General features: G+C 36.7%; 1 protein-coding gene across 5 annotated transcripts in view; it reads right to left on the reverse strand.

Moving 5' to 3' along the window:
- Positions 1-21,403, reverse strand: part of NOL4 (nucleolar protein 4) — a 195,030-nt gene that overhangs the window by 25,506 nt on the left and 148,121 nt on the right. For 2 of the 5 annotated variants that reach the window (XM_075023228.1, XM_075023227.1), the window contains exons 8-9: positions 20,600-20,791; positions 8,497-8,610 (exon numbers count right to left, since the gene is read on the reverse strand). The exons of 1 other annotated variant lie outside the window; for it this stretch is intronic. In XM_075023228.1, the coding sequence (XP_074879329.1) occupies positions 8,497-8,610; positions 20,600-20,791 (306 nt within the window). The remainder of the gene's footprint in view (positions 1-8,496; positions 8,611-20,599; positions 20,792-21,403) is intronic. 2 more of the 5 variants (XM_075023230.1, XM_075023229.1) reach the window with 1 other exon arrangement.

Genomic DNA, 21,403 nt, shown 5'->3' on the forward strand with positions numbered 1-21,403 from the left:
TAAAATAATCATTAGGTGGGGAAATGATGGAAGTGAACAAGGCCTGAAATGCAAACAAGCATGTGGGTATCCAAGGACGTTACAGTCATCTTAGTGATCATTTTGAATGCAGATAAAAAAAGGATAAAGTACTGAAGTACAGAAATTACTCTGACCCCTATTAAATACCAAATCACAATGAGATGTCTGAATACAAAAAGCTATTATTAATAAAGCTTCTATAAAGTAGTGTAAGAGGCATTGAGGTCTTTGCAAGTTAAAGTGACTTTTGCCTCTTGCGGTTTTGGGGATTCCAATTTGTATTTGTTTGCTTTATGTTAAGTGAACTATCTGCTTCCCTTTGCTCTTTTCTATTATCTAAGACTCTGCAAGCCTCCCATTCTGAAGTGAAAATCACTTTGAGCTGGAATTTTTCAGGTCTTATGTAAATACACAGCAGAGAGAGGACATGGCCCCATCCCTCCGCACTGCTGCCACTTGTGGTCAGCACGGACGAAGTTCCTTTTCTTTCCCATTCTCTAGAGCAAATTAGGCTCTGTGAAACCCAAGAGGAAGGGAACTCCTGATGCTTTCTCCTCCACCTCTAACAAGGATGTATAGTTGATGTGCTCTTCCTGCATACTGAACAGCTGTAGCAAGGACTCCATCTCTGTGAAACAAAACCTTTTCTTTGTGCTCCCTCTGAATTTGCAGCTTTCTGCCACAGAAGCACTGCCTCAGCAGGGCATTCTCCAACGTCCACTGGGAGATATTTTTGCATAACTCCCTTTTCTGTAATGAATATTGTCCAAATCTGCCCTTGATACAAAAACATTCAATATAAATAACAGAATAAAAAGAGCATTTAAGAACCCTGCAATTTGTTTCTTCCTTCCTCTTGGGAGCTGCAGTTAGGATTGATCAGGAAAGAGAAGAACAACTTACATACAGGGACACAAATACATATCCTTCTTCCTTCTTTCCTTCTGTCTGAAGGGTAATACAGGAAATAACTGCTCAGTGTCAAAATTTAGAAGCTGTGCATTAGTGGCACAGCTGAAACACAAATTCTCTGTCCTCAGAATATGAAGGCTTAAAGGTCTCTTCCCCCTCACTGCTGAAAGCCAGATACAGTGATCCTGCAATGGAGGTCCACGCCCTCATTGCAATTCAGATTTTTAATTAGTTTCTTCCAAAACAGTTTTACAATTACTTGTAATTTGTCCACTAGTAATTTCTTTCCTTCTTGATCGAGACACAAACTGCTCCTGGTCTGCAACAACCAGACATTTTTTTTTGTTAATAAAACTGTGCCTGAAGAGTCTTTCTTTAGGTCAACCCCCTTGTTACATGCAGAGAAATGGCACCAGAAATTGTATGGAGGTAGATCATTAACATCTCCTTACAAACCTCAATTTCTTTGAAAACGAACATTTAGGAATTAGATATAAATGGAAGGAAACAGTAGCAGTGATTTCCAAGTGGCAGTACATATGCACTTTTATTAATATTCAGATGGATTGCATTAGCACAGAACCTATACCCAGTCTGCAACCGGCACTTGTATCAAGCTGCTCTATTCAGGTTGCTGCTATGACAACTATCCAGAGGCAAATGTCAGGTCAGCTCCCAGCATATGTGTCTAGGCCATAATTGCTTCGTCAGAAACCTAATAGCCACCTACTCCTACTGCTCTAGCAGCTAAAAGCAGTATTGTTAAAATTACTAAATGTTGCAATATTAACACCCTATTCAAATGCTACTAAAGCACTGAAAACTTTAGATTTGCCTTCCTTATATCCCCCAAACTAGAATGGGGGTGAAGAATGTGTTTAAGGTGCCTATTTGCAAATTTATGTTCATTTATGTTTCAGTGTAAGCCTGGGATCATTAAACTTTCTCTTCCTTGGGGGTTAGATATTATCTTTCACTCCACCACAATGATTATTGATATCTAATTTGCCTGGTTACAAATCACAGCATGGAAAAAAATTATAGCTGTCATCTTGATGAGAGGTTTCTTAAAAAATGCATTCAGTGTTTATCATAAAGAACTGCTTCATAGCACCATAGTGCATGATAATCTATGCACAGTGCATAGACTTGTTCTTACGAACTTGAAAAGCTCAAATAATCAAAGATTTTTTTATTGAGTTTAGCTTTTATAATTAAAGAAACTGGTAACTTCCACAAGACTCAGAACTATAACCTGCACATATATCCTAATCTTATTTTTCCTAATCTTACATCACATCTTTTAACCTTATGATTAAAAAAAAAAGGCATTTAATGTTTATGTTTAGAGAACTTTTTTGAGATGCCTAGCAGAGAATGAAATAATTGAAGCAGAGGTAAAGATGAAGTAAGTAATACTCTAGCAACTGCAAAGTTGTCTTGCAGCCATCTCCAAATATGATCTCATGTGAAGAATTAAAGTCTGCATATAACTGGTTTGTTCAGTGAAAGAGAAATCATCTCCCATGCACACATGGAGATGTACACATATCCTAATAGCTTCATTGTACTACCTCACATTTGGCTTGTAGATAGTGATAAAGAATAGTTAAAATAAATCAAACTAAAGAAATTACGAATTTTACAAAAAAAGTATTATTATCATGTCTATGCAGTGAAGGTATTAGGACAACACCTTTGTCAGGCTCTAAAGTTTTCTGACTTGTTACTTTTAGCTAGTGTCTGGAATGAAAAGAAACTGTACCCTTTAAATTCACATTTTAAAAAAAATGAAAATGCAGAAAACCTTTTTCTTATCATGTATATTCTATAAAATATTGACTGACAAGCACTCTGTGAAGAGCCTACGAATTTAAAAAGCACCGGCTCTGGCTGAGAAATGCCTTTGTTAGGATGGGAGATATGTAAGATAACTCTGACTTTCCTCTGAGCTTAAGCTCTCTTTGGGCTCAACTTGTCACTTGCTATGTAACGTCAAAGAGTCATACATTGCATGTTCGATTACTTGGGGCATAAGGATGAAAGAAGTGTACATAGCTCACCCCTTTGGCTGACCAAAAAACTCTGCATGCTATGGTAGCTCTTCCATGACATTACTCACTGAAATGGAGGTCAAATTGCTAAAATAACATGGACTGAATCCAGGAAAGAATCCAGTCCACTGGCTTAGCAGTCATATGTGACCACTATTCTCCCATCTACAAATAGAATAATGAATTCTCAAAGGTCCAGATTCCTAATTGATACAAATCAACACGGTGTGAATAAAGCTACATCAATTTTCTAAGTGATCTGGCTAGCTATACACAACATGTCCATAAAAAGGTTCATACACTTCTACAGACATAGTATTCTATGATTCAGTTCTTTTCCTGCTTTCCCATATTCATCCTCCCTCCTCACTCCCAGGTGCTGACATTTTGCCTTGATCACCAAAATCTTCTTATTTCAATTAGAAGAAAAAATGTTCATTCATAAATTTTGCAACATGACTGCATGCAAAAAGAATCAATTCTAAATAACAAAACAATGAAACAAAAGGCAGCTGTTACAAAACCCACTTGTGTCCAAATAAAGGTGAAGGCATTTTTTTCCTACTATCATTCTTATTTGCTTTGCCAAAGGAAGATTTCACCTTTTCATCTCCCTTAGGAAAAATAAAGGGGCAGGTCCTCTCACATACTGATGTATATAAAGTACTTTTCCTCTTAGATCTTCCCTTGAAGAATTTTCATTGGTCTTTTTGATTTCAGACAGGACAGTAACAAGACTAATCCACCTCCACTTTCCACAGAGTACCATAGCCCAACAGTGCTCCAGACAGTTTTATTATGAGGTTTTACAAAAACTACACCACGCACATACCTGTTCGAAAGAAGCAAAGACTGACAATGGTTAAGCTCTTAAAGTGAACCTTCCATTTCTGTGATCAACAACAAGTAGAGCCACAGACCTGAGGCCTCTGCAGCGGCAGCCCACAAAACAGGCATCCCAACCTCTGTTCACTGCCCAGGACAGTAATGACAGGATGACTTTTTCCAGATTTTTCTATTTATTTAACCATTCTTCTTTTGTCCAACCAAGACACAATTTGGTTTGTAAAGTGAAGGACACAACAAAAGAAGTCATCCTGTTTACCATATGTAAGGAATGCATGTAAAAAGGGCTGTATTTTAGCTCTACTTAATTTGTTTCATTACTCCCTTGTTTATAGTAGTTCAGAACCTCCACTTCAGTGCAACTGCTTCACACTGAATATTGCTAGAAATGTGATAAGGATCTTGAAGGATTATCCCAGGAGAGCATCCCAAGATATCACTCAGAAGCACAGGAAATCTTAAGGATTGCACCTTCTATCTCTGACTGAAGCAAGTCACAGAAGGTCGATCCAATTATTGTTTCTACATTTTTTATTGTTTCTACATTTTTTATCAACTGTGATGAAAAAAGTCCTCAAAATGCAAGACTGGAGTTACCCTTTTTCAGTATCCAGACTCAGCAAAGATGACTTGGAGAGCAACACAAAAGCTCTGCATTGCCTCTGTACCCACTGCCTGATCTAGACTGGGAAAGATCAACCAAATCCAGCCCAGTGTCATGAGCATTTCGCCATTTGGCAGTAGTATCAGTAATCCTATACAATTTCAATATATAAATCTATAAAATTTGTGCAAGGGAATAAATTATTTTTACTACCAGGCAGAATTAAAAAGTGGAAGCGACAGAACTCTTCAGTTGGGTAATAGGTATCAAATATATAACTTCTCGGCACTTAAGCTACTGGCCAACCAGCAGAGCTTGATCTCAAGATAATGAAAATGCACTGAAGCTAAAGAGAGCACTTGAGTAACATCTAACACAGTCAGACAGCCAAAGCATTATAGTCCAAGCTACCGTGACCTAGTAAACACATTTATATTCCTTACAGAGAAGTCTCAGAAACTGCCAATGCTTTTATTGTTGCAGCTTCAAAAACTATGGGAAGTTATTAGTTTCCTGACAGACAAGATCACATTGATTTTCCCATTATGAAATAAATTATTGCCATGAAAAAAACCAATTTGGAAAATAAGTAATTGATGCCAGTGAGACCAATTTTCATTAACTTATTTTTAAAATTGGATTTTTGCAGGCAGAAATTTTCAGCCTTGAGTTAGGAAATACAAAGATCACATGAGTGGAATTTAAGGCATATAGGGTTTTATAGGATGGCTTCTTCCTGCTTCAGACTTAACTTTATCAGACTTAACAATATCCCTAGGTCAGGGCTATATTAAGCACTGCAGCTATCAGAAATACTTCTAGAAAGTCATTCATAAGATGCAGTATTTGTTTGTGTGCAGACACACACATACTTTGGAGAGGTTTATTCTGAAGAGATAACAAATCTGTGCACAGGATTATAGGTATATAAAGCCAATCCTTCAAATTTAATACTTGTGAAAGAAACAGCTAATACTCATGAGCATGGCTAATACTCTATCAGTTCAAAAGAAAAAAATGAACTCTTAGAAGTTTTCATAGTTTTTACTTTTAAGCTGATTCTTTTTGCTGAGCAGTAATTGAGATGGTTTTTCATCAAACCACTGTTAAAATTAACACTGTAGGCAAAAACATACTTAGTTTGGAAGTTCATATTATTTTACTGAAGTACAGACTTCCATTAGGGACGTACATGCAACATGCTCAGAACTTCCTGTTCAGGGACCATGTTGTGCTAGGGACAGGAGGACAAATGGAGAAGAGGAAAGAACATAAACAAGACAAGAAAAGGAGTTCAGGAAGCTGCTGAAGTGTTGTCTTAGCTTCAGGATTGGGCATAACACTCACCGTGTTCTTAATACATTCACATGTTATGGGTAATATTCTGAAAAAGGTGGTGGTGGGGATGCAAGTTACATCTCACTCTGAGGCAATTCACCCTTCTGGAGAATAAAAGGCAGACCTTCACTGTGCTGCGTGCAAGAATAAAGCAGCTTTAATGCAACGCTTCCATTCAGCTCTGAGGGGAAGTGCTGAATGAGTGCTCTTACCAGATCCTCTTAACAATCTACTTTCCAGGACTGTCTAATGGTTGTCCTCCATAAGAAGACCTCTTGATATAATTTATGAAGTGGTAATTTTCATTATCTAAATCTTATTTCCCCTTTCCTCCTCCCAAATTTCCACTGAAGAGTCCTCAAAGCCTGAGTCCACCCATTGGCATAATGCCCAATTTTGGAAATTTATGTTTAAAAAGGAAAAGTGGAGACATGTTAACAAATAAACAAGGCATCTTTTTTTTTTTTTTTTTGAGCTATGGAGCAGTAAAAACAACATGCTGAACTGAACTTTTTCAACCTTACTCTGTTTAAGAAAAAAATCCAATTAAAGTATTTCACTTTGGACATATCTAAGAAAAGTGAAGGAAATTTAAAAGTAAGTAAAAGGCAAAAATAGGAAAAGGAGAAGGTTAGAACCCTTTTACCTATAAGGCATTCTCCCTGGATGTGAGCATACAGGTCCGCTTCCCATCTCAGCATAAGAACAGAGCACAGTAGTGTGTGTTAAATACCCCATTCAGAAATATTCTGGAATGCTTTGCTCTCGGTCTACTTTGTTAATGTCACATACTTGGAATAAATTATTAAATTTCAATGGAACTGGGGCTAGAATGAAGTTTTTCTACTTCTCTAATGACTTAACTATTCCACCCTGCAGGGTAAATTTCTCACTACAAGTTTTATGAAGCTACCTAACACACATTGCCATAATTTTTTCCAGCCAAAACTATTCAGCAAATCTACCCTGAATTCACAAACAGTTTTGCAAGCACCAGAGCTATATCAACCCAGCTAATTTACTGCTTGCTGAATCAAATGGCTGGTGCTATTTGCAACTGTCTCCACAGTGTTCGGAGAACTCACTGCCAAAAAGAGGGCAGAGCTGAAGGAAGCAGAACCCAACACCTATTCTTCGTAGGCAGCTTTGCTACTTTAATATCACAATTGTAATTAAGGTGATCAGTTTGGAGCCATTCTGCCTACAGATTTTTAATTCTGTAATGAAAAGTAAAGAAATACCTCTCCCCTCAATGATAAATGTTACCAAATCCTTCTGTGATAGTAATACCACAAACAAGAGAAAAAAATATCCTCCTAATATGTATTTTGAATTCTGTCTACAGTTTTTAAATTGTTTTTGGTTTCAACAGCTCTCTGGCTCTCTGGGGAGTATTATGGGATTCTCATTTAAATCACTCAAAATCTCTGCCTCACCCTGGCTAGACCAAGGAATTGAGACACCAGTTTTGTGCAATGAAAGTAACTGATGTTTGCACAAGTCTCTTCTAGTTCTCCTTGGGGTAAGCACATCGACTTTGTAGGGGTTTGGGTTTTTTTTTCAATTGTTACTGAAAAATCAGAGAACAAATGAGAGAATATAAAACCTGCAAAATCTGAATGAGCACTACTTCTAAACTAAGCCATACATCAGTGCTTTGACATCCCATGTGATTTGTAAATCTTAAGGCAAATGTACCACAGTAATGAAAATACTAGCAAAAAATATGACAATAAAAAGAAATAGCAATATCCACTCTCAGATACTAAACTATCAATGTTCTAGGCATAGCAGTAGTAATCCTTTATTCAGTTAGGGCATGACCTGAAAGAACTCAATAGACTATGTATAAAGGGAAAATGTTCTTTTAAAAAATGTCCTTTTCCACAAAAAAAGTTCATCTACCATGACAGAAGCATATACTGGAACAACTGAGTATTACTAAGATTTGACTTTGTGATAATCATGAAGAGAAATAAAGCATAATAGTCTGCAATAAGAATGTTAGACATTCACTGCATCTGTGAAGCAATTAAACAATCAAAGCCTGGAATGAGCTACCAGTTTGATTTCAAAAAATTGAAAGAAAATATGCAATTCCTAGCAAATTAAAAATAATTAAATCTTAACATGCACTATAATAGTTGAATAATCACATAAGAAAAAAATAAAATAAATATTGATATGAGCTTTAAAAACTCACTAATAAGTTAATTGACAGGATTTTGCTATGTATCACAATAACTTTTCTGTTTCAGGCAAATAGATATTTTCAGAAACTTACACTATTTCACCTTACATTTACAAATGCGTACATATTTTGAAAGAGAGTATGTGCACAGAAAAGCACACTGACTCATGGATACATGCACCATTTCTGTTATTTATGGAAATTATATATACTGTATATTCTGTTCCTTTTAATTCTAGTACGCAGATTACACACTATGCCCTCAAAAGCTACAACTGTTAAAAAGCAAATATATAGCTTTATCCAGCTGGACATTATAAATATACTAGACACCCTCATACACCTTATGTAAATATAGACAAAGACATGCTTGTGTATTCATTTAAAGAACTACAGCTTTTATATTTTAATTATTCTTGCCAGCAAGAAATGTATAAGGGATTGCACCACCCTTCTGCATGGCATCCTCTGTAAATGAGTCCAGTGCATTTATAAATATGGATGTGGTAGACCCCCAAACAACACAGTACCTGCTGTCTATCCAACCGCATCCTTTTTGCAGCATTTCTGCTTTCACTCTCACAGGCGGAAGCCAGGATACTCTCTGCAACTGCTGAAGTAAGGTGTGAGGGAATAGGTCGTGACTATGAGAGAAAAAAGAAACACAGAAATTATTTCTAGCATAATCCACGATACCCTTTTTCAAAGCACACAATACCATCACCTAGGCAGGAAAGTCCGCTCATTGAAATGCAGTTTATACCAACAAAACAGGGAAATGGAACTTGTAAAGATGAAAAATGAAACTAGTTAGATGTTAAAGCTGCAGCTGATCCATAGATCCATGAGAAGCACTTTCCCTCCACAGCTCTATTGTCCAGTGTGTTTAGTCTGGCTCATTAAGCTGTACTTTGAACAGACAGTGGCATATTCTCTGCGTTCCAGCAGCACCCTGGCCGTCTGATTCTTGTTAAGAAAACTGAAAGGCTTTTTATCCTGTACAGCATGTGACAGAGATGAGTAGTGTTTTTTTATCATCATAAAAAAAACAAAACAAAAAAACCAAGTGATGGGGTTGAAACATCACTCAAAACATAACAGATTGTCAGAACATTTCAGAGCAGTCTCAATCTGTAGTATATGAATATTTGCATTCTTTGCTGCAACATGACTGATGTGATTAAAATGACTAAAAAAAAAAATAATCTGTTTTTCTTTTGATAATGCCAGCCTTCCAACACTGTAGATATTGTGTGGTTCAACTAGCTATGGTTCATTTTTCCGATTTAAAACCCCTCATTACTAATTTCATAGCATTTACATGTTTTAGGTTAGAGGTGCAATGAATCCCCCCAAAACAAGGGAATGCTAAAATCTATGAACTCCAATATGATCTTCCCTACCATTTCATTAAGAAGAATATGTACACACCTCTTTCTCCTAATTACGTGCAAAACAATCTTCTGAAAGATGCTCACAATAAAACTAATCTTCTTCATTAATATACAAAGATATATCTGAACTACCAAGAAAATAAAGAAAATGGGGATAATAACATAGATACTGATATACATATAAGCCCATTCCAGAGACTGCAATTTACTGAACTGGGTTCTGAACTTCCATAAATTTTCAAAGCTTCATTGAACTCAAAAATACTGTGTAAATTTATACCTACTGAGGAACTAGCCATGGGGGGGTGGGTGGTGGTGGTGCTTTTTTGTTCACTGTTGGGTTTTGGGTTGTGGTTTTTGGTGGGGGGGAGGGTTTATAGTCTTGCCTTCTTACTCCTAAAAGCATAAATATGAACCTGCTATGAAATGTCACTGAGTTTTGGAAGAAAATTTTGAAGTATTCCCATTCAGTTCTTAGACAACCTTAGAACAGATTCATTATATTGGCTCAACTGATTTTATGGTTTTCATAACATCCCATGAACTAATTAAACTAACCATTACTAAGATTACATTTTTACCTTTAAAAATTAAAGTCCATTTATAGACTTTAGATATGCTCTGCAGAATACCAATTTTTAATCTGACGCTGTACTTTCTCTAATGTATGGGACCACAGTCTGTCTGGGACCAGAAGCCGAACTAGCTTTCAGAAATGGACAGGGATTTATGGGTCTCCCTCACTAGTGCAATAGGCTTATTTCTCCCCACTCATACAAGAACAAGCTCTCTGGCATCAGCATAACAGCTGTGTAAGAAAGACAATCAGAGGCTGCAATACTACAATAAAATATACTTGGATTGATTTGACAGAACAAACTATTGAACTTGTTTCTGGTTTGGAAAATAAGTCTAAGAGATGAGGGACACTGACATTAAACCCTGGTGTCATTACAGAAGTTAACATTACAGTACAAGCAGACACCTTCCTCAGAGCTCCAGAGGAGGGAGGAAGTCTTTGCGGAAGGTTTTCACTGACAAAGCATTATTTTTTTTATTCTGCCTCCCCAGAATGGTGATGTTACTCTGAATTCATTATTGCATCACTTAGCCACACTAGATCCCTCCCTGTGTTTGGTGGCCAAGTATCAATGTACATGCCACTGTTTTATGTATGTTCAAGGTACATTGACTATGTTTGCTGCATGGTCTCAGAGTGTTCCTGTAGCAGTGGCCACACAATGACATTCTTGAAAAATGGTGAGTAAACACCTGGTTAATTCCTCCAGCTCAGGTCTTTAATTAGACCTATAACTATACCTATACATCAATGGATTTTTAGAAGGTGACATATGAGCCAAAAAAATTAATGTTCTGACCAAAAAGTAAAATGAACCCAAGTTCCCCCAGCTTATTTGTTTATGGGAGAGAATAGGTTTATTGAAGTGTTTTATAAAATAAAAAATAAAGAATTACCGTACAAATCAAGCAGTCATGTGCTTTTCTCTGAATAGGAGTACAGTGGTTACGTGTTCACTGTTGAAATATTGAACTCAAAGTTAGTAGCCACAAAAAGAAAAAATCTCCAGGTAATGGAGTATCTTCCTCTTGAAATATGTGTTAACTCATAATTTGTCTCACTCGTCACTGCAGCTGGCTGTTGATATGTTCATGTCAAGAACTATCTAGAGTGAATAGGGAGAATGTAATGAATGCACAGTTGAGTCACCTGGGGAGTAAAATACGGTAACAAAGCACAGGAGAAAAATCATCTGATTAAGGTTCGGGCTCTATCAGCTTAACTCAGGCAGAGTACTAGTCTGACATTGACTGAGAATATGAACACAGTCCTCTGTCACTAAAAGGAGAGCTGTTAAAAAGAGGATTTTCTGTTCCATGAAATGCCCTATCTGTGAAATGTCAAAAAGATCAATTTTGAAAAGCCTTGCCTAAGAGGAAAAATTGCTTTGGAATAACCACTTTTTAAAAGATGTTTTTAAATAAACTGAATTAATAGCCCCATCTTCTAAGCTCAGAGGCTCCTTCTGGCTTAGCTTAACTTCCTCACCTTCTGTAGTTCTGATTATTCATGAACTCTACCATGACTACCAGCTATAAAACCACCTCTGTAAGAAGCTCAAGCATCCCAGTCCTTCTAGGGTTCTGAATATTTCTCAACTCCCTATCTGAGGGTGAGACACAAAGGCCTTGGGAAACATGGCAAAAGCAACATCATTAAATTCTGCAGAAGGGAGCCTGCAGATCTTAGCCAAACCAGCATTTTCTAGGTTACCAGGCTCCCCTCTGCAGAGCTGAGAGCTAAGACCTGGTTCCTGCATGTTTGGGACTACAGCAGGAAATGTGGGAGCCAAGGAGTCCTTATTTCCAAGGGCTCCCAGGCTCCCCCCACAATTCCTAGATCCACAACCTGCCCACTGGACTAGTAGGAAACGAGGTTTCATTTTACTGGATTACGTCAAAACAGGAAACCTTTGACAGACTAACATTTCTTCAAGGAAAAAAAAAAAAGGCATTATCAAAAAATTCCCAACCAGCTTTAACTGGCAGAATGCACCTAATGTCATTTGATACCTAACATTCACAGCCCCAGTGTGGTTGTTCTTTTACTTCACAGTGATGTAAAGCAGGAAATAACTATACTGGAACTACCCATGTGTAAAACAACAGAAAAGAAGCAAGCCTCTAACCTTTAGTCTACCAAAACAAACAATTCACATAGCAAAATTAGAAGGCAGGATAACATTTTTGTCATTTTTGAACCAATGACAGATAGAAAAGAGGCATGTGAAAATGTTATAGTAACTTTCAGGTGAAGAGATAAATAAAACGTAGAGGGAATCTGGTAAACAGCTTAATACAGACCTTCTGAGAAGACTATATGCCTCTGTCCATCACACAGCAGCAGTATACAGAATTCCTTTGTATTTACTTGGAAACGTGATACCGCTTGTGACTGCACTAAAACAGCAGCCACATTTTGAACACACATTGTTTTTTGATATTGTACATCTCTTCAGCTGACACACAACTAACGTTCAGCCTCTAACATGATGTAGGAGAAGAGCATTCTGACAAAAGATATAAGGGAAACCTGCTAGATTTCATGTACATGAGGATGCCTCTTTTTGTAACATCTTTTGAAGTGACTGACATTCAGGAAGAGGTTGAAATTCCCTCAGTAGCCCAAGGGAGATGACCAACCACCTCCAGTCCTCTCATATTTGAAACCGCATTTCAAGGGAATTTAAACCTGATTCTTGAGACCACCACAGAGCCTGTAGATGACAGTGATGACAACACAACAAGCACACTTAACCACCATACTGGACAGGAACTTTTGCATGGTTTTAAAATAAATCACTTTTGTGCAAATTGATATGAAGTCTTTACACACCCATCCCCTTATCTCTTTCTGAAGAGTGTACAAATTGCTGAGAGATACACTTTCACAGATTTCTTAATGAAAAATCAAATTAGCTGATACTTCTTTGTAGTCAAATAACTGTTGGTCTGCTTTAAAGAACAGTAAAGCTAATGAAGATCCTTCCATGGCTTTGGTGGTCTTTAGATCTGGCTCTCAACAATCAAAACATCTTACAACAAGCCTTTCTGGAGTTATGGAGTAGTCCTGTAAGGTTGCTGATTTTTTAGTAGCTGAAATGAGAAATCCTTGGCCCAGATTCTCTAGAAATTAGGTCTGTAAGTATAATCTCTGATTCCTTAACATAAAAGAGACTAGCGCTTTCAATATGCTGTAGAGTACCCATTTGCAGTACACCAACTGTATAGAATATCATCAGGTCTTCTGTTTAAAGTGATGTACCTTTGAAGTACCCTCATGGGAAACAAAATATCCTTTTTGGCATATTCACACAGTTCCTGTATTTCTATAGGGAAGCTAAAAAACTGCTATGTTGCAATTTCAGATGTAGATTTATACCAAAAATGCACCAATTATTGATATAACGGATGGATTATATTTCAGTCTAAACCACTAGGAGCAGTATATTCACCAAAAAGAAGTTTGCAATCTGCTGTACGTGCTGTCCTCCTGTGGTTAGAGATCTGTTGTCTCTGAAGTTACTACCTTGGCATTTTTTGTGAGATCCAGTATTTACTTATAAATAAAAGCCAAAGTTGTCATACAGAAGCTTGGTCTAGATACTATTACACACTACACCAGTCTGACTCAGTTCTGAAAAAAATACAGCTACCTGTTACATTAGATAATAGGCACACATGCACACCTGCTAAAATGCCAAACTTTATAACCTGACATTTGTGCATAAATACCATCTTCTAGTTTAGGCCAATTAACACTGAAAAGGAGATCTTTCAGTATAAGACAGTTGCAAGCACATAAACATACTAGTTACTTTGTTTTGTTTATAGAGAGCCTAATATAAATGTATGAACTCTAATATAAATGTGTGAATGAGAAAATATTTTAACTGTTACTCAAACTTGAAAAAAAAACAGTTCCAAATTTTTCAAAGTGATTGGGCATCTGAAGTTGAAGATGAATGCCTAACATGCCTCACTGACAGTAACCAAGTTTTTTCCAGAGGTACCACTAAGAAATTCTTTGCAAGTTGGGCTCCTAATAACATGATACCTCCTAGTGCTCTCCTGCATGTCAGCTTTCTCCTCAGGTATCATAAGACCAGTTCATATCCAAAATGAAATACTGCAAATATGCCACAACTCTTTCATAATAATTTATTAAGCTCTAACACAATGTGTTAAAATCCCCAACATATTTATAACAGTATGCAATACCTAAATAGCATTTTTTCATAAAAAAAATCCAAAATACTTTACAAGACAGGGTACGCATTATCTTCAAATGAGATTTTTTACTTAGTGTAACACACTGAAATGTATGACACGGAACTGTTCTACACTGCACCGTTACAAAGGATTCAGAAACCTTTCCACAGAGTATTTTTTAATTTACAGACTGAAGTACAGTACTGCACTGTATTGGATGTACTTTTATAATTGTTAGTTAGTACAGAATAGTGAAATATAAACAACCGGACTGGCATTTTAATGCCTGCAGCACTGTGTTTCAGTCTGGGTTTTGATATATTTTGCTCAGCCTTGCAGTCTTGTGATAAATACTCAATTGTAACACCTACTAAGGAATTCAGAGAAATAACTAGAAATATTTTCTTAAATGGCAGAAGAGGCTTTTTAAAATGTTCAATGATGTTCACATCACTTTAAGTTTCCAGCTTTAATGTACATTTAATTGAAACATTGCATGTTGCACCTTGATTATGACAGCACCTAAATATATCCATATATATCTTAACATATCCATATTCCTGTCTAAATGTTAAGCAAGTGACATGTTCCAATCAACCAGTGTTCTGCTGCTGCTGCTGTGCCTACATATGGGGCCAAGTCCTGCTCCATTTGTTAAAGAGACCAGTTTCAGTGGGGCTAGTGAAAATTTTAGATTACTTATGTGAACAACAGAAAGAATATCTCTCTGACTTTATCCACCTAAAACTCAAGTCTTTTGCCTAAACTAGTCATCTAGGCATCTTTTTTGTTTCATTAAAAAGACAGGTATCTCCAGAAGTTGACTCATGAGACAGCTGGGGATGAACTTCTCTGGAACAGTTAGTTCATCTAAGTGCTTCACTGATTGCTGAGGGAGCTCAGGTCACCTAATTTCTCTAGCAAAATTAGGTAAGATTACCTCCATCCCAAATTTATCTGGTATTTCAGAGAGACAGAGAACGCCAGGAATTGTCATGCTGAACTAGCCCCTTCTGTGTTAGGTGGGGATTGGACGCTCCAATAGCAAGCAGTTTACTAGCAAAACTCCAGAGGACTAGGAAAAACTGACTCTGATTTAACATTGGTTCCTGTTTCCCCTAAACAAATACACTGAACTGGCTCCCTGTCCTTAAGTTACTGGCACAAACCAGCTAATCAAGTATCATTGCAGCAGAGGTCTCAATCTAAGTCAGAATCACAGCATAAGAAAAACTGACATATTTACTACTTTTTTTTCTGATTTCAAGTTTACAGGTAATCAGGGTGAACACTCTTTTACCCCAGATTTTTTTTGTTCCATAAAAAGGGGTTTTTTTTCTATGTCAGAACTTATTTTGGAGGAGATTGTTTTTCTTCTAAATCCAATTTAAAAAATGAAACAAATGTCAAAATTGCATTCCTATCTTTTGTGAAGACTAATTACTATCAGGTTGCTAGGTATTTTTCAATTTTTAGTTTTCGTTCTTTTTCAAAGCTCACTTCTTCACATTTTCCAAGTGTAAATTCTTCCACCACTCACTTTTCCAAAATTGCCCATACTTGCAAAAGTTATTGAAAAGAAAAAGGTATCTGAGAGATTTAAAAGGCAGTTCTTAAAAATCACATAAGTATTCACTGAACTGTTCTGTGGGGGAAAAAAATATTTAAGAGCCTTAGGGAATTTTATTTTAAGGACATGTGAGACCTAATGGAAAAAGTCAAAGTTTGTAAGAGAGTAGCTTTGCCCTTTTTCAATCATGTTGCTCATCAGACTTACATAAGGGAACCACTGTCAAACAAGGGTGAGATGCTTAGAAAGGGAAGTGACCAGTCAACAGTCTGGGGTATAGTACAAAGCAACAACTCTATTATTATTCGTAGATCTTCATGTAACTGTTCTTGTGATAATTTTCTTAATGCTTCCCAGCTTATTAGTCAAGATTATGTATGCACCCCTGTATCCACAGACCCTCACCTTCCTGAAAACGTTTATGACCTTTCCAGTCATAAAAGGCCTGGAGGACTGAAAAGCCATGTGACAGCAAGGGCAGCTGGACTATTCAGCACTAAATTCAGTAAATAATGAAAGCTTCCTCTCTGTAAAGCTAAAACTTAAAAACAGAGGCTAGGTACCTATCCCGAGAAATCTTAACGAGGCAGATTTCAGAAAACATACCCCCTTCTGCAAACCAGTCCCCACCAAAGTTGCTCAATCACAATATAGAAGCACTCCAAGCCACTAGACACATTTAAAACACCTCGATCAACACGTGCACAGTTGCAAATCATTAAAACACCTCTTACAGCCAATTGGCTCAACCAAATGACAGAAGCAGTGAAGATACAGAGCTTAGTTATTTGTTATTGAGGCTGGCAATAGGACAGAAGGAGCTGGGATGAACAACACTGGGATCTAACTGAGAAACTGTCTTCAGGCATAGTGTGACTCTTCTTTGACACATGCAAACTTGTCTCCGGACAATGAAAAGCATTTATAACTAGCCTTTTCTCTCCAATATAAAAGAACACTTTGCTCTTTGATACTATTGTTTTGTATTACAGTACTGCCTAGGAAGGAGGGTTTACTTTTGCTTAAACAAAAGGAAGAATCTCTTTGTGAATGAGAATTTAAGACCTTGCTCTTGCATTGGGATGCACATAGAAAATATGCCATAACTGTGAAAAAGATACTGTAAGATGAAGTTTCAAACTGAATGCAGTGAGACTGATGATAGGAGATCATGAAGATAGGAGGAAGCAGATAGTAGAAAATGTAATTATTAAGTCAATTCATCCTCATTTGGTTATTTCTAGCATTAAATTTTTTCTGGACTGTAACTAAATAAATACATACCACATAACCTCAGCAGCTGTCTACTGTCTTTTTTTTAACTGGCAGTTTTCTATAGATACAGAGGCTGGGACAAATCTAAAGGACAGATTTTAAAAACATTAGCAAAACAGGTCATTTGACCATTCCAGGGAGAAAATTCTTCTTGTATAGCATATATAAGTCACAAATCACTTAATGTATATAAAGGAATTCTCATTAGTATCAGTCCTTGAGAAAGAGACAGTAATTTTTTTTTTCTTTTGCTTATAGGCTAATGAAGAGAAAAAGAAATAATTTCTCTAAGAACATCAAGAACTTTAAGAAGTTCACAAAGTGCTACAGCATAACGCAGGTGGAAACATAACCTAGAGATCCCATCCAAAAGCCAGTGATTTCAGGACTTGAGAAACTTCCCTTCCAATGAAAGATTCTGAGCAAGATCGTAGAACTTAGTAAGAGAACATTCTCAACAGTCCATAAGCAAGAGACAATGGGAGGAGAAAAACAATCTAATGAGAAAAACTTTGACAGTGTCTTGCTGAGGGGTATGCTTGTGTCAGAATGAAAAAGGCACAATTACAAGCTGAACAGTCAAATGGACAAAGCATTTCCAATGTAGAAAGGGAACTCCTCAAAGGAGTATTTGTAACAAGAAGGTATGCAAGCTGCCTTTGAGTCCACGGACAACTATCTGTCATAAGTAGAAACAGATAGAAGCAGAATAACTATAAGCAGTCCTTAAAAATATTAATACGGAGAAACATGTTAATTAACAATATGAACACTCATTAGATTGAGTCTTTCCCATTGCCTCAGAGCTAGAACTGGCCTGTTATACAGCAGGAACTGTCATTTGGATTACAGATGGCAAATAACTGACAGAAGCAGGCTTCAGGCATGCTTTTTCATCTTTACCATGCAGTCTTACACTAATTTAACTTAGTGTTTACATTTTCTCTTCACTTTACAATATGACGCTGTAGATAGCTGCACTGCTCCACACAGAGTCTGAACTGTCATATGCCATATATGAGATTATTCTCTTTTTCTCTTGCAACTAGATGCTCAAAATGTAGCATTCTGAACCTGAACAAAATGAAAAACTTGTGTTTAATATGTCTATAGCAAAAGACATCTCCTGTGGAGATTATTATCTGACATCCTATTTAATATAACAATGGTAGCACTATTGCTCCTGAGGAGATCATTATCCCATTTTGCTATATTTGAGGGTAACACCTTATTCGAATCAACACCAGCATGTCCCTTCACGATTGTTTTGAACAAATGTTATTATCCAGACAAAGTGATTCTTTTCCACTGTCAAAATGGTAAGTACATTTAAAATAATCATACAGTCAAGTGCCTCTGTCCATGGTAGGATTTTAACAAACTACTTATAATCAGGAGGTGCTGATACAGTAATTTAGTAATCAGAAAATAATTAAAAACATCAAATAGATACGTATTACATTTCAGAATTATTCAAGACATAAACATAAAACACCATTTATTTTCTTAGGAAGTTAATGGGAGCTCCTCCAAAGACTTCAGATAGTCTTTGGCTCGTGTTCCTACCTGTGAAGAGAGAAGCAGGACAGATTTCCCTTCAGGCCCAAGGGGGCTGAAATCTTTGGCATGAGCTCCAGTGCCTTGTCACTTCCATTCATGGGCAGCAAAGTCAATATTTTAGAGGGTAATTTGTTTGTTTAAAAAGAAATAAAGCCCATCATAAAGTGTCGTGGAACATTATAAAAATAGTGAATATTTCTGAACCATAAAGATTGCTTATTTGGATCATGTTCATGGTAACCTCTGTTCCTTTTCCCATCCCAAGAATAAATTTGATCCTGCAACCTTTATTCATATGAAAGTAACATTTGCAAATGTGTGCTGAAGTCAAGCCAACAACCTAGCTCTTATGGGTCAGACTGTAAGCCCCTTATTCATATTGCAAAACAGTTGTGCAATGTTTTCAGATGACAAAAGATGAGCCAGTTTACATAACTGCTCATCAGTGTGAATAATGACAGTAATGAGGCCATAAATTGGAACAGTGAGGAGACTTGCTAGCATCGGCTAATTTTGTAAGTATTTTCAATTGAAAGTACAGCAAAATAAAAATATTTGGCATAGTGAAAGCTGAACTTGAAGTTGCTGAATTATTTTCAACCAAAGTGAGTAGATGCAATTTGATACCACTTAGTGTATCATGGAAAATATTTACTTTCTGTTATTCTTTATTTTGGAAGGCTCTACAATCTGACATGTACATCACCAGTCAATCTTTGGCACTTTTATCTGTACAGATGTCCTTTATTCTACCTGTCTCTCTTCACCTGTGTTTCCTTTGTTCAGAAATGGTGTTATCCCAATGTTTCAAATAATAAAAACATGCAGTCAATTAGAATCACAAACACATACAAAAATTTAGTTTCTGTCTTTGCTTTTTGTGTTATCTGATAGTGCTTTTATCCTACAAATAAACTTGATATTTTGTTCTTAAAACTGTCAGCTAACATCTTAAACAACATATGGAAATCATAAGTATTCTGCAAAGACTGCAGGAAAGAGAAAGACAGAGAGAAAGAGAGAAACAGTAAAATTCAATCATCTCCAGTAATTTTTTAATGTAATCAATGGGTTTGCAGATGATTCATTAAAAAAAAATGATATGTTTAATCACTAAATGATATCTATTTGTAATGATGAGGTGATTTTATTGTCATCTAGAGGCCAGAGAGATAGCTAAGATGACACATCAAACATAAGGTGTGTAGCTACCTAGTTTCTTCTGACTTTCCTGGGTTTTGGAAATGCAAAAGTTTTTTAGAGATAATAAAGCTGCCAACTGGTGAGAAGACTTATTATTTACCCATTCTTGTGCTACTGAGTAATATTAAAATATTAATATCTGAAAACACTGACAGTTGTATACCATCATAATTTTCATGGGTTTTGGTTCAATTACAATTACTAAACCACTGGGATGCTCAAACTGTAAGCTTGATGTCTGTGTTTTAAAACCATTTAATGTGTTTTCCACACCTATCTATCAACTGAAAGATTTCAAAGGAGTAACTTTTACTGATAAGTAACAGTCTAAAATGTAGAAGGAAAAAACCCAAAGCCAAAACCATTGCCAGTGTGATGTTACTACACTGGGCATTTTCTTGGGTATAGAATTTCTCCAGCAGGATCTAATTTTTAGAGAGCTCATAGAAATCCAGTTAGCAGAGGCATTTTAAAGAAAAATCCATCTTACTGCAAGACTTTTCCAGGCAAAAATCTCTAAGTGTAACCTGAAGTAGGAAATAAGTCACTATATATGCCATCGTTTGGTTTCCCTCCTTATGCCTTGCTTTCTTCTTCTTTTTCTATACATCCATATTAGTTCATCTTCTGAACTCTAGTGTCTCAAAGCATTTTTAAACCAGTGAACAACAGGAATAAATTCAGGAAGAATGAAGGAGGGAAAAAGAAACCTCTGACCTGGTATTACCAAAAAAATAAACAAACAAAAAAAAAGACACTAAGATGAAAACAAAATAGTGCCATGGATTTACATATGGGGTTTTGATGGAAACTAGGGCTGGGTTTTAAATCAAAACTCACCATCTCAAAACCACTTCTTTTCATCCGCCTGCAGGACTTGAGGTAAGTACGTATGCGTTTTCTGGCACGCTCTTGATACTCAGGGAATTGTCGCCTGCATGAGTCAATGATAGCCTGGATCTTTTCTTTGGGCTGCTTAGAGATTGGGACCATTCGGTCCAAGTTTTCATCTACAAACAGCCTGACAAACATCTGTTGGCAAGAGGGAGACAGAGGAGATGGGTTTGGAGGGCGGCTCTCTTCTCTTCCTAGCTTCCTGTCTTGATTACTGATAGGAAGACATTTTTTCTATCCACTGAAGAGCTTTGTAATGGGAAGCCAGAAATATTAAGCAAACAGTTTTTTAAAGGGTTATTGGGGGGCGGGGGGGGGGAAGCTGATTAAAAAAAAAGACAAGAAAAGAATAGTCTATAGGATACAGAACTTGTAAGATAAACCAGAACAGATTGTGAAAATAGGCACTACTTAACTTTCATTATTAACAATAAGCTGTGATTGCTAATCATTTTATTGAACTGACTCTCACTTTTTCTTTGTTTGAACAATTGCTTGTGTTTTCATGCATAATTACATACATTGGGAAAGCAATAGAGAACAGCTGACCACCAGAATGGTCTTCTGATAAACTAGCTACAGCCCCTTTCCATTCAATGGGTGAACATGCACATACACACAGCCACATCCACACACACAGGAGCACATGCACACATACAGTACAAAGCTTTGTTTGCCTCACTGGTAAAGATGGCACTCTGCCTTAAAATTCTAAATAAAACACAGTAAATCTGTCATCTGTTGGCAAGT

Source organism: Buteo buteo, chromosome 3, assembly GCF_964188355.1.
Source record: "Buteo buteo chromosome 3, bButBut1.hap1.1, whole genome shotgun sequence".
In the NCBI taxonomy this organism is placed as follows: domain Eukaryota; kingdom Metazoa; phylum Chordata; class Aves; order Accipitriformes; family Accipitridae; genus Buteo; species Buteo buteo.